Source organism: Pan paniscus, chromosome 1, assembly GCF_029289425.2.
Source record: "Pan paniscus chromosome 1, NHGRI_mPanPan1-v2.0_pri, whole genome shotgun sequence".
NCBI classification, from domain to species: domain Eukaryota; kingdom Metazoa; phylum Chordata; class Mammalia; order Primates; family Hominidae; genus Pan; species Pan paniscus.
The window spans coordinates 53,370,413-53,385,599 of NC_073249.2; the positions used below are offsets into that span (position 1 = coordinate 53,370,413).

The 15,187-nt window shown below is 34.7% G+C and overlaps 1 protein-coding gene across 4 annotated transcripts in view; it reads left to right on the plus strand.

The window, feature by feature from the left end:
• KCNT2 (potassium sodium-activated channel subfamily T member 2) overlaps positions 1-15,187 on the plus strand; it is a 390,920-nt gene that overhangs the window by 175,004 nt on the left and 200,729 nt on the right. For all 4 annotated transcript variants that reach the window (XM_008974047.5, XM_003820605.5, XM_003820604.5 and 1 more), the window contains exons 9-12: positions 5,895-6,075; positions 7,391-7,555; positions 9,660-9,796; positions 12,542-12,605. In XM_008974047.5, the coding sequence (XP_008972295.3) occupies positions 5,895-6,075; positions 7,391-7,555; positions 9,660-9,796; positions 12,542-12,605 (547 nt within the window). The remainder of the gene's footprint in view (positions 1-5,894; positions 6,076-7,390; positions 7,556-9,659; positions 9,797-12,541; positions 12,606-15,187) is intronic.

The following is a 15,187-nucleotide window of genomic DNA, read 5'->3' on the forward strand; positions in this document are numbered from 1 at the left end:
CCTAGACAGTTGTCCGAATGCTTTAGTATGTACTAAACTGATTGACTGAACTTTGTATTAGAGCATGCAGTATTCACTGTGACATAATCGGATTATGAGTCAAGCATTTGATTTGTACGTCAACATGGTAGCAAAGTTAATCATAAAAACTTTTGAAATACGTTATTGACATAGACATTTCAGAATGAAATGTGACTAAAATAAATATATCTTATATTGGAATATGCAATCTGTTTTATAAAAGACAAGTTTTTAGTTTATTATTTACTTGTACATTATTTATGTAGAATGAATTTCAATAAGTAAATCAAATGCATTTCAAATTCCCCAATTTTTCATTTATTATATTTAAATATTGCTACCTGAAACAAAGGCTGGAGTTATAAATACTAGTTACTAGGAAAAGTAAAGCCTATTTTACTTGCTTTTAGTGCTTGACTATTTCAAATGATATTATGATTCATATATATATATATATATATATATATATATATATACACACATAAGTATCTATTGCTAAATAGCAAAACACCCCTAAACTTAGTGGCTTAAAATAGCCAGTTGGTTATTTCTCAAAATTCTGTGGTTGATTTCCAGGGCAGATTTTCTGCCAGTCTTACCTGTAATTACTCTTTCAACTTCAGTAATGGCCTGAGGAGAAATGGAGGATGTAAGATGGCCCTACTATTATGTCTGGCAATTGGAAGAGAACCAAGTAGGACATCTTAGTTCTCTTCCACATGGCCTCTCATCCTCTAGTAGACTGTACCACCATCTTCACAGTGTGGTGGTCTCAGGGTATCAAGTAAATGAGAAAAAAGAGCTGCAATGTCTCTTAAGGCTTAGCATCTGCAACCACATAATGTCACTTTTGTCATATTTATTGGTCAAAGCAAGTCATTAGTCCAGTTCAGATTGAAGGACCTGAAGACATAGGCTTCATATCTTGACGGGTGGTACAGGAATATTATATTGCAAAAGAAGGGTTTGTAGAACATATGAAGACTTCATTTGTTGGCAGCTATTATAATAATCTATCAAACTACAGGTTATAGAGGTTTCTTTAAACAGTGAGAATCCCGCAGCTTTTTGAACCTGAGGTTGAGCTGTGTTTAAAGAATATGCATACTGCCCTTATGAGTACATTATGTTAAAAGGACAAACAAAAGACCTGGAAGCACAGTAGGAGACTTTTTTGGTAGTTTAGGTCTAGAAAATATATATTTGAATTAAGAAATATACATTTTAACTATAATCAGAGATTGGCTTTTAATGCAGACTCAAGCAAAAGCAAGCACTCAATATTTGAATCATTAAAAATATATGTTATCTTTCTTCTCTGTTCTCTAGTGAAGTATAAAGAAGTTAAGCAAAAATTGTTTACACTCTCAAACATATGTTATTTTAAATAAAATTTTAAAACTTGACTTCACAGAAGTGTTATACAATTCCATTTTTGGTAATACTACACTACATTTGAATATTCTCATAATTAGTTTGGCAATATTCCATAGGGGCAGCTGAGCCAATAAACTGTTGTGAATCAACTCATTGGTTTAAGTATGTTTACAGTCTGGCAGCTCACACAAAATTTGTAAGCATAAAACGAGGGCGATTTTGCTGGGCCATTTTGGACACCTGAAGTGAAAAAAGAAAAAGGAAAAAAGCAAATAAACACACACAACAGTTGTAAACAATTATAATGATGACATGTATCTTCCTTTCTCTCTTCTGTCTCTTGATACCTCTACCTGTGTACCTACCCAGCTACCTAACCATTCATAAGCTTATTCTTGACTGTACCAAAATATATATATATACATAAAGACAATAGAATATGTATGCTACATAACTTAGACAAATAAGGAGATTATCTTAAAAGGCCAGAAAAGGAACTTCTGGAAAGTAAACATTGATTATTTATTTCTTCATGGTTGTCATAATTGAGCCATGTGCTTCTTGTTCCCAGAAGCCATAGTGAGTGTTCACAAATATACACTGATTTTTAAAATAGCTTTATAGGGACATAATATATGTGTCATAAAATTTACTCATTTTAAGTGTAAATTCAATAATTTTCTCATGTATATTCAAAGTTATATACATAAAGAGATATATACCATCACCTCAATTTAGTTTCAGAACATTTTCACCACCACATTCCCATCATCAGTCCCAGGCAACCACTAATTTGCTGGCTCTTCTCTGGATATTTCATATAAACAGAATCATACAACATGTGGTCTTTTATATCTGACTTCTTTCACTCAACATGTTTTTGCTGTTTATCCAGAACTTGGCTTCTTTTAATTTTTATTTATTTATTTATTTATTTATTTATTTATTTATTTACTGTTTTAATATTTATTTATTTATTTATTTATTTATTTATTTACTGAGTAGTATTCCATGATTATATTAGTCTGTGCTGCTATAACAAAATTCCTGAGGCTGGGTAATATATAAACAATAGAAATTCCTTTTTCACAATCCTGAAGGCTGTGAAGGCCAAGATCAAGATGCTGGAAATTTAACATCTGTTGAGTGCCTTCTCTCTACTTTCAAGATGGGGCTTTACTATTGCATCCTCCCAAGGCAGAAGGGCAAAAACAGCCCAGCTGGTTCTCACGCACAATTTTATAAGGTTGCTAATTCTACTCATGAGTGCTCTACCCTCATGACTTATCACCTCCTAAAGGCCCCACTTCTTAATAATGTTGCCTTGTGGGATTTAAGTGTCAGTGTGAATTTTGGAGGGGACACATTCACACCATAGCCTTCTGCTCCTGGCCCATCAAAATGCATGTCTTGCTCACATACAAAATACATTTTATTTCATCCCAGTAGCCCCTAAAGTCTTAAGTTGTTCCAACACCAACTCTAAGTCCAAAGTCTCATCTAAATATCACCTAAATTAGATATGGGTGAGACTCAAGGCATGATTCATCCTGAGGCAAATTACTCTTCAGCTGTGAGCCTGTGAAATTAAACAAATTTGTGCTTCCAAAATACAATGGTGAGACAGGCATGGGATAGATATTCTTATTCCAAAGGGGAGAAATAGGCAAGAAGAAATGGGTTATAGGTCCCAATTAAGTTGGAAATCCAACAAGGAAAAAACATTAAATCCTGAGGTTTGAGAATACTTTTTGACTCCATGTCTTGACTTCTGGTCACACTGGGGAGGAGTCGGCCCCTACCAGGCCATGGGAAGCCCCATCTTCTAAGTTTTGTTTGGCAAAGACCACACAGCAGCATTTATGGAGTTGGGGTCTAGCATCTCCAGCTCTCCCACACTGGCATTTCATGCTGCTGACTACAGCTATGGGGTTTCAGGGATGGCTCCATCAGGCATTGCTCTAGTTGGGGACTCTGTGCTGCCATACCCCGGTGGTAGTTCTCTTTCTTGGCCCCAAGGCTCTCCAAGGCATCGTTTGAAATCTAGAGGAAAGGTCACCATGCCTTCACAGCTTGTGCTCTTTGCGCACCTGCAAAATTGGCACCACATGGATGCCACCAAGGTTTACCACCTCTGACTTCCATAGCAGCATCCTGAGTCACTCCTGCACCTGCTTGACCAGCACTTGGGGTAGCCAAAGAGCACTGCACCAGAATGAAGAAAGCTGACTCTTGAGGCCCCAAACGTGCCCTGGTTTCCTCCATTGAAACTATTCTGCCCTCAAACCTTTCACACTCTGGTCCTGTGATGAGGGTGACAGTCTGGAAGAGCTCCAAAATGCCTTTGGGATTATTCTTCCATTGTCTTGATGAAGACCACCTGGCTTCCTTTTATCTTACAAGAGTCTCCTTATCACATAGTTGCTTGGACAAACTGTTGGTGTTTTCTCTGGTGCACAATTTTTATTTACAATCTGACCTGGCTGAGTATTTTCCAAATTTTTAGGTTTTGCTTCCTTTTTGATTATAAATTGCATTTTTAATCCATTTCTCTCTTCTGACATTTTACTAAAAGCAGTCAAGAAACACAATACATCGCCCCGAACACTTTGCTTAGAGATTTCTTCTGCTACGTATTCTAGTTCACCACCTTTAAATTGTGCCTTCCACAAAAATATTAGGACACAGACATAATTACCAAGTTTTACCACTTTGTAATAAGGATGGCTTTTCCTCCAGTTTCCAATTAGATAGTCTTCATTTCTGTCTAAGAACTCATCAGAAAGGCCTTTACTGTCGGTATTTCCCCCAATATTCTGGTCATGACTGTTTAAATAATCTATAAGAAGAGTTAGGCTCTCTCTACTCTCCTCTTCTTCTGAGCCTTCACCAAAATTGCCCTTAAACACTGAAAATCTAGGCTTTTTTCTGGCATGTACCCTAAAACTTTTCCCACCTCTACCCATTACCCAATTCCAAAGCTGCTTCCACATTTTTAGGTATTTGTTATAGCAACACCCTATTTCTCAGTGTCAATTTCTGTGTTAGTTCATTTGTGCTGCTGTAACAAAATACTTGAGACTGGGTAATTTATGAACAGAAACATATTTCTCACAGTTCTAGAAGAAGGGGAGTTCATGATCAAGGGCTCACAGATTTGGTATCTGGTGAGAGCCTTCTCTCTCACCAAGATGACGCATTGTGGCGTGTCTTCACATGGCAGAAGGCAGAAGAGCAAAAAGAGGGCTAGCTAGTTCCCTCCAACACTTTTATAAGATTGATAATTCCATTCTTGAGAGCTCCAGATTTAATCACCTCCTAAAGCCCACCTCTGAATAATGTTGCATTCTGAATTTAAGTTTCAACATGAATTTTGGAGGGGACACAAGCATTCAAGCCATAGCAATTATACAGATTGCTGTGTTGCAAATCTTACATCTTCCTCCAACATTGCAAAACACGTTTTATTATTCATAGTCTCACTTTGCTTTTTTGTTGTTGTTAATAGCAGCATTATTTCTAATGTGATTTTAACACATTTCTAATTTGAGGACATCTAACAACTTTTACGCTGCTCTCTTACTGTCACCTCATCAATAGCTTTGCACAAATGATTGATTCATTTAAGGACTTGTTTTAAGAATTGTTTTGTGTCTTAGTCCATTTTGTGCTGCCATAAAATAATACCTGAAACTGGGTGATTTATAATAAATGGAAGTGTATCGGCTTATATTGCGTTTGGAGGCTGGGAATCCAAGATCAAGGTGCTGGCAACTGGTGAGGGCCTTCTTGCTATCTCATAACATTGTAGAAAGGCAAAGAGAGAGAAAGCACACATGAGACAGAGAGAGCGAAAGAGAGAGAGAGAGAGAGAGATCGATCTTGTGAGGGAGCCCATTCCCAGGATACCAACATTAGTTCATTCATGTTGGTGGGGCCCTTATGACCTAAACACCTCTTAATGGTCTCACCTTTTAGTGTGGTACAATGGCAATTAAATTTTAACATGAGTTTTGGAGGGGACAGCATTCAAACCATAGCATTTGGCAATTGTTAACTCCTCAAGCCTTTTACTGTCTTTCTCTTCTTCCTAAATTATAAAAAAAGAAAAAGAGTCTCAAAAAAATTATAAAAAAAAGAAAAAGAAAAGACTTGGTATTTTGGTAGGGATTAGAGGTAGCGATTTCTTGTGTTGATGTTCATTCAGTGTCTATGTGTATCACCCATGAAATTGTCTGTTCATTTTGCATGTTACTCAAATATACTGTGTGATATTTTAGCTACCACTTTTGTCTATTAATCAAAATAAGATCATGTCTGGTCAATGTAGGACAAGAACTTACTAATTATATCTTTCCTAGAAAAATATATTGTAAAATATAAGAGGAACTATTAAATGGCTTTATGAAATGTGCTTTGGCTTTCAAAAGAATAATGATGAGAAATTATGTGTCCAGTTTGAAAGATTTAATTGTAATGCATATTTGTTTCTTTAGCATTTGTGGGATCCAACATCTGGAACGAATAGGAAAGAAGTTGAATCTCTTTGATTCCCTTTATTTCTGCATTGTGACGTTTTCTACTGTGGGCTTCGGGGATGTCACTCCTGAAACATGGTCCTCCAAGCTTTTTGTAGTTGCTATGATTTGTGTTGCTCTTGTGGTTCTACCCATACAGGTAAACAAAACCATCTTATATTGCATAGAAATGTACAGAGACATGAAATTGAATCCTCCACATTTAATAAGAAATGGAAAGTGGCTTATTTATCTAACACTAATTTACAAACACATACTATCATTACATTTAATCAATTACATAAATTACTGCAGAAATGTCATTTTACATTTTATTAGAAACACCGAGTTGCTTTTTTTTCCTTCCAGTCATGACTGACAGCACTCATCTTATTTCAATCATTCAAGATTTTTTTTAATATAGGGTACTTAATTATATTAAATATAGAATAACATAGTTTTTAATTATAGGATGATAGATCAAAGAAATAAATTTGTGAAGGGTTGATTTCTCTTGGTTCTTCAAAATAAACCACAAAGTTATACACTGCAATGAAGAAAAATCTATTACTTATGTTTGTCAAGTAAAATCTGGGCCAGGTGCAGGGCTCATGCCTATAATACCAGTATTTTGGGAGGCTGAGGCAGGTGGATGGCTTGAGCCAAGGAGTTGAAGATGAGCTTGGGCTATAAGGTAAAACCCCATCTCTACAAAAAAAAAAAAAAAAAAAAAAAAAAAGTCTGAACATGGTATGTAAATATTATGTGGCACTTTGGGGAGTGAGTAGGGAGGTTGCAAAGGGATGGATATATAAATGGAATTAAAAATAAGTAGATGCAATCTCTAACTCTTTCCTATAATAAGCCCTGGCTGCCCATGTGTGGGCAGATCAGAAGCAGGCTATAGGGAAATGCAAATCAAACTTGCATATTCCATTGCAAAACTTTGGCCGCAATGTATCTGAATAGAATACCTGCAAAAATGGCCTTCCTACTCCGATAAATTCATGCATGTCTTTCTTCCTGACATCCCTCCCTTGCACCTTTCACTTTCCTCCGTTAATGGCTACTGTACAGCTAGAATGTGGCCTTGTGTGTTATGGTAAGAGTAACTCCTATTGCATGAGATATGGTTAGAATTTGACAGAGAATGTGGGAAAATAGCAATGAGGCTTTTCTCTTTCACTCAGCTCTACCGGACATAAAGCAGAGGTACAAACCTCTTAGTGGCCTGTTATTATGTGATAGCAAAATCATGTTAATATGTTTCCTTAGAGACCCGAAGCCCCTGGGAGACATTTGCAGCCTCTAGAAATTATATGAAAAGTCTGTCGTTGAAGGGGAATACTGACAATTAGAATCTCAATGAGTTCCATCTAGGAAATTGAAAGTACCTAATAAACAATAGATGTATTGCATTGATTTATTTATTTCCTTACTGTGTTTTTCATTCACATGTGGAAAATATATTACAGTTTGAACAGCTGGCTTATTTGTGGATGGAGAGACAAAAGTCAGGAGGAAACTATAGTCGACATAGAGCTCAAACTGAAAAGCATGTCGTCCTGTGTGTCAGCTCACTGAAGATTGATTTACTTATGGATTTTTTAAATGAATTCTATGCTCATCCTAGGCTCCAGGTACATTTGGCTTATATTATGTGCTATACTGGATCATACCTACTAACATATTGTCAAAGTCAATTAACTGATGGTGCAGCCTGCTTTGTGGAGGATTTTTATTTATACAACCAAATATAGAAGGAGTAAATGAAGAACCACAAATATAACCAGGAACATAGAAAAAAAATGCTGGAGGAATACTCAGTATTTTAAGTTTCCTTCTGTATCTACGCTGAAAGACAGATGGAAAAATGTTAATGCTACAAGAAAATTTTTCTTTGAATTAAAAGATTGCTTTTTCTCCCTTGGGTAGAGCATAAATGATATTTTTATGGAACAGTGAATTTTAAGATAAAATATAATAAAACAAGAAAGAAACCATTTCAATATCATCTGCTCAGTTAAATACTGCAGAATTTTATCAAGGATTGCTAATGGAAATGTGGAAGTCTGGGACTTTCATTTTTTTCTTTTGTTTCCTGAAGTATAAATAGATCCTATATGTATAGCAATACATGACCAAAAATTGGACAATAACTAGCTGAATTGAGAATATGAATTAAGAAGAAACTTTTCTTTCTGTCTATGCAGATAAAATTCTTGAATATTTCCACTTTCTGCTATGGGCCATGGCATTAATCTCCTTTCCTGCTTACTGCACTTAGTCTGTTGAAGGTCTTGTATTTACTCAACAAATTTTTGTCAAGAAGTAGAATAACTCCAGACTTCAAGACAATGCTTAGTATTTCTAATTATCCTTTCCTTACAAAACATAGAAATATTGATTTGTGAATATTTTGTAGACCTTTATAAATACTATATTTTTGTGTTTTAAAACACCTAATTTATAATTGATTCTTAAATGATAGAATCATTTTGTTCTATCTTAAATGGCAGAATCATTTTGTTCTTATTCTTTTGTTTTCATATGTTAACTTGCATTTTTAATAGCAACTCCATACTTGTTTTTTTAATTATTTATATTTAATTAATTTCAAGCTTACTTATCATAACTCATAAAGGAAATCCATTTGTGGTCCCATGGTGTATTAGCCTGCTCTCACACTGCTATAAAGAATTACCTGAGAGAGGATAATGTATAAAGAAAAGAGATTTAATTGGCTTACGATTCCACAGGCTATACTGGAAACATGGCTGGGGAGGCCTAAGGAAACTTATGGTCACGTGTAATGCGAAAGGGAAGCAGGTGTGTCTTCACATGGCCAGAGCAGGAGGAAGAGGGGGGTGATACACACTCACTATCAGGAGAACAGCAAGGGGGAAATCTGCCACCGTGATTCAGTCATCTCCCATCAGGCCCCTCTCTTAACATTTGGAATTATAATTTAACATGAGGTTTGGACAGGGACACAAATCCAAACCATATCATACAGTCATTAACTTTATCTAGTATCAGTGTAGAGAATTATTTAAACTCCAGAAATTCCTAGTAGATATATTTTACAGCAGTAAAATGGTGAATGTTTACCAGAGAATTTTAATTTCTATAAATCATTGGTTTAAACTGTTTCACCACTCAGATGTAATTTTCTCCAAAGGACCATATATTTTGTAATATTTTGATATCATGTTCATTTAATTTACTTTGTCAGTATTTTCAATGTTTTTATGGATCCTTATTCATTCAAATATTCATCAGAAGCTGTTCAAAATTATTGTTTCATAATTATATAGCTAAATGATATAAATCGCTATCACAATTTTGATCCTAAAAGTAATGAAGTATGAATTGATACTTCAATGCTTCTGCCTGGTGTTCAATGTATATTTTAGGATCAGTCTGTAGATAAAACTAAAACCTTCACAAGCTGAAAGTGTGTGCCAGGTATAACCACTGATTACCTTCCCTTATGGTCTTAGTAAGACTGAAATAAGTTGAGATGAATTTATTGATTTATGAGATTTGTGTATGTCCCAGTTGTATTTATTATAGTGTAATTGCTATTTAATATATGTCCAGGTTTTAAACATGAAATTTTATTAGCAAAAGTTCATTTCAGTTTTATCATATTTCAAATTTTTCTTAGATATTTTATTTTTCTATGTAGTGTAACATAAAACATTTTTGTTTCTATTCCATTGCCCATTTTGTTTTGAATAGGATTATTATGTGGTGATTTTGTGTCCTACTGAAATGGATGTACAGGTTCGAAGGGTACTGCAGATTCCAATGTGGTCCCAACGAGTTATCTACCTTCAAGGTTCAGCCCTTAAAGATCAAGACCTATTGAGAGCAAAGTAGGTATCCCTGCCTTTCATCTTGCAGCTTACAGTTTTGAGTGACTTAATATTTTCTCTTTCCTCCAAATTTTAGCAATTTTCAGTGTTGCAAGATGTGTTTAAGTATGTTTGAGTATAGACTCTTGCCTTAGTCCTTCTGCTGGCCAAACTAAAAGGTCAAAAATATATCATAAAATCAGTGTGTTTACTCCTCTTTTTCAGCCTCATCTCAAGGCAAAACTGTTCAGAAGACTGTGACCACACAGCACAATGAAAAAAGTGGCCCAGAATAATTATCTTAAGCTGTCAGAGATTCACTGAGTTATCCAGACTCACTGTTAGAGTAGTCTCCAAATCCCCGAATACTGTTTTTATCCCACATATAAAAATTGTGGGCTAAATATGGTGTGACATACCAGTGCAGTGTGAGTTAGGGTTTACATTTTAAAGAGCTTGCACTATGTATTGGACACATAGCACTTGTGTTGCCTGGGGTCAGAGAAAAAATGGTTGCCATGGACTAGAGGAATCAGAAAGGTGACAGGACTTACTTAGCTACCCTCTTCTTTTTGTGCATGTACCAGGCAATTTGTCTTAAAGGTGACATAGTCTTAAACATTTGTCACAAGTTACCAAGTTGTATCATATGAGTAGAGTGAGAGTATTATTGAGCATAGTGTGGACACCACAGAAACAGAGTTTCTGCAAAACAGTCTCCTTAGTTTCAGATGCCAGAAGGTATCTTCAACAAAAGTGGTTTTGCTCAATATTTTCTGCTGTTTTTAAAGTTTTAAACATATCTTCATGTTTACCCTTGAGTTGTCCTGCATACGCTTCTAGATTTAAAAGTCTCCCCACTGAATTGAATAGCATAAGTGCTTTATACTTTTTTTTTCTTTCCTGAATAACCTGAGTGTGCATGAGTAGGTGTGTGTTTGTGCCTGTCTTCACTGTGTGTGCAAGTGTGTGTCTATGTGTGTGTCTATGTGTGTGTGTGTGTGTCTGTCTAGTGGGTGTTGGAAAAGAACAGAAGAAAAGTCAACTGTTTTGTGGAACAGACTTCTGGACTCCTTTGTGCTGCATAATCCTTCAAATGATGACTAGATACCTAGTCAGGAACTCTGATGTTACCTTTGATTTATATATAATAAAGTCGATTTAATGGAGTTTTTTTTCAATGATTCAACTTCTGAAAAAAAAAACAGCACGAGAAACTAGCAGGATATAATGAGTGTTATCTAATTGGAAAGTTACATTTCTTTGTGAGTATTTTCATCTTTTTGGTGGATTAAATACTTTATATTTGTGGTCATTGTACATGTGACAGTTCTTTAAGTCATCAGATTTTCCCAGCACCTCAGGTAAACCCTGGCTTTAGGTGTTTACTGTTTGCTATCTATACTCATTATTTGGGTGTGCTAGAGAAATAGATGCTTAGATACTACTATAATCTAGATCATTGTATTCATTTGTGTAGATAATCAATATTCTTAATTTATTGTATGATAGTTAAGTTCTTCACACAATAAACATGAATAACATTCATATTATGTTCAATATGAATTTGTGTAATACATGGAGGCTTCTTTCCATCTAACAAATTTATCTGAGTTATTGGTATTAGCTATTAGTATCTAAGCTATATACTATTTAGGATTAATATAACTAATTTATTACCAATAGTCTTAAAATGATGTCTTGGTAAAAGCGACCATATTTACAAGAAGAATTCCTCCATGTGATAAAAGAAAAGGGAAGGGAATGAAGGAGAGAGAGAAGTAGCTGTCTGGTCATACTCTAAAAGCTATTTAAAAAAATAAGTTAGAGTGACGCAGTATCCATTTTTATGTTCATTTCCAATCTTAGCTTCCTATAAAATATTTGGGATTTAATATAAACTAATACATTTTTCAGTGCAATTCCTCATGCATAGAGCATGGAGTAGGATTCTCCAAACAAGTTTCATAGGTTAGTTACATGAGTTTTGAATTGCTTAGTTGAAAATGGTGTTTAAAGAAAGTTATCCAACACTCATATTATCTTAATAACCATGGTGCAACATTTTCCCAGAACTGTTTGGTTTGGTCTTATTTCAAGGACTTACATATTTCCTCCCCATAGAAACCATTTTTTTTTTTTTGGAAAATATTTACTTTATCACAGAGAACCACAGAGATAAATCATTCCTCATTTTGAAAATAAACATTCTTGTGCTCTTAGAACATCATGTATCAAACACTAAAATACACTGTGTCTTTATCACTAAACTTAAGAAATATTGAACCCTAGTATGAGGGGAAGGGGCTTGGAAAAAGATGAAGAATGATCTCCAGGAAGTATAAATACAAACTAGAGTTTTACTTATGAATACAGAGGAGCTGTATTCCACCCCTCTTAGTTTGATTCAGACATTACAGTTAAAATACTATTAATCATAAAATAAAGACCAATATAGCCCCTTAATTTACTCAAAGCATGCATATAAAATATATTTAATCATACAAAGAAATAACATTTGGCTTTTATTAACTTTTGTCATAAAACATTAAGTTATAATAGACAACCCAATAGCAAATTTTTTTTTGTTCAAAATCAGATATAGTCATGATCTGCTAGAAATTCAACTTTCATTTAAGCTTAAGGATACACATGGTCTACATGTACATTTTGTGCAATATATGGACTAAAGACTGAAATTCTATTTTTCAGAAAACATGTAGATATTTCAGTGTGTGATTATTTTGTTTTTCCATCTGTATTTAGGATGGATGACGCTGAGGCCTGTTTTATTCTCAGTAGCCGTTGTGAAGTGGATAGGACATCATCTGTAAGTTTCTAAAATCTTTTTTAGTAAGTTGTGCTTTCCATTTTAGAAGACTTTTTTAAATTTGGGTTTTTAAAAATTCGCCAGCATTAAGTATTGGTGACCTTAAAGTTTTACTAAAAGGAAACAAATATTACTGAGCTATCTTTTCCATAAGAACAGTTGTATCATTGATTGTATTAACAAAAGTGTTTTTCAAATAGTTTCTATGAATATTCTCATAATCTGTTGATCAAAATGAATCATATATAAACAGAACTGGAACATTTTTTATTAAATATGTCTTATGATATGTAGTTTTGTTAAAGTGGGCTCAATTTTTTCAACCTTAAGACAAAGCAGATGGATCAGGCATTAGAACCAATTGGAGAGTTTCTCAAAACTATGCATTTGAGAACCTTCTATTCAAGATATTTGGGGTGGTAATCAACAATCTCTGTATTTTTAAAAGCTCCACAGGTAATTCTGAAACACATTTCAGTTTGGTAACCTTTGGCTTATATGATATTTATGATGCATTTTTTAGGTCCACAGTTCTATCAAACTTATAACTAAATTAAATTGTATAAAGCAAATAATGGTATAAACTATATTTAAAATTTTTTATTTTATAATTTTTTAAGTGCTTCCTTATTTTATGTTCAGTAAATTCTACTACCTCCTGTGTTTCTAAGCCAATGACTCCATCTCTAGCCATTATCTGCAATGTGTGGACAAATGAGAACAATTGGTGGTTTCTATAGAGAATGGGGAAAGGCAAAATGTGCATAGATCTTTCAGGTATATGTTTTATTCTCTTCTGGAGCACTTAATAGGCATACTCTTTTACATTAATCTAGGACTGTAAGTCCTGAATGGGCAGGCTCTGTGTTGTCCTCACTCTAATTTACCTAAACTACTTATCCATTTCTAAAATGTTTAAACTGATTTTCTCATCTTTCATTTGGAGTGGGCTGCTATTAGCTGAATTGTGGGCCTACAAAATTCCTGCGTTGAAGTCCCAACCCTTAGTACCTCAGCATGTGAACTTATGTGGTGATAAGGTGTTGAAAGAAGTAATAGATTTATAATGAGACCATTAGGGTAGGCGCTAATCCAATATGACCAGTGTCCTTATAAAAAGAGAAAATTTGGAGGCAGACATGTATACAGGGAAAACACCATGTAAACATGAAGACGGCAATATACATGCCAAGGAGAGAGGTCTGGAACAGATCCTTCCCTCACAGCTCTCAGGAAGATCCAACCCTGCCAACAACTTGATTTCTGAATTCCAGTCTGTAGAACTGTGAGACAATAACATTCTGTTGTTTAAGCCATTCAGGTTGTGGTACTTTGTTTGGCAGCCCTAGGAAACTAACAGAAGAGTGTAGACCAAAAAATGATTGGAAAACTTTTAAAATATTTTTTGAAATATATATATGAGAAAAAGTATCTGCTCCCCACTTTCTTCACAATTACTACCTTAATTCAGATCAGACTGATTCATCAGTTCATTTAAGCACTACTTTAATCGTTTCTTAATTGGTTCAACATAGTAGGTACTCCAAACATGTTTATTGAAGAAATGAATTTGAACTGAAGATAATCAAGTGTTTCTATATTTGGTTGACTTATGTAATTGTGAGTGTTGTGCCCCTTCGAGTGGTAATTTGGCTTTAAATTACTTTCAGTTTTTCAGTATGTGTACTATCTTTGTGTAGCAAAAGAGGTGTAAGCATTAGGAAATAAATACATAATACCTTCTAGAGTACCCTTTATAATGTGAATTTGGAAGCTTTTAGTTAATCAAATGCATTCTCTTTTTTTTCCTGACACTACTAAATTGGAAGAAATGAGTAAGAAGATTGATACCTATAGGGACAACAGATTTGGTAGATGAGACAATACTAATTTTATATTAATAATAATTTTGCAAGCTACAAAGCAGATAGATGAGTGGCAACAGTGACGGAAGTTAAAATTTAAGTTGAGACAGGAAACAAATTAGAAGCAAGCTGCGTTTTGCAACCGAACCTCAACAGTCTCAGAAAATAGAGGTACCAGATGTCTCTGAATGTAGGGTTATATGTATGACTAAATACATGAATACTGGTTAGAAGTCTAAAAGAAAAGTAGGTTCTTTGAACCCCTGTACATATCCATTGCTGGTTACTTTCCTAATCCTGGTAAAAGAGTTTGCTATTTGGAGAATTTGATCCAGGGATACTCTACTCAGAAACACCAGCTACAGTTAAGAGTCTAGGCACCATGCTAAAATTAAGGGAATTAAGAGTAATCATATCACTGAACGTGATATGATTTTCCCAAATGACTCTGAGAAGCATTACAGCCTGGTCCATATCTCTATTGACATTGACACAAGATTGGAGGAGTTTCCTCATGGGAAATGGTTCAACACAGGATAAAATGCATTATATCATTCAATCAAAAGTGTGTGTGCCTGTGTGTGTCTGTGTGTCTGTGTGTGCAGAGATATGAAACCTGGTGTTCCCCAGTGCAATATTAAACATTGATTACTCTAAAATAAAATCTATGTGAGAAAAGCTCTCTGCCTCCACTCAACTCCTAACCTCTTTTGAGTG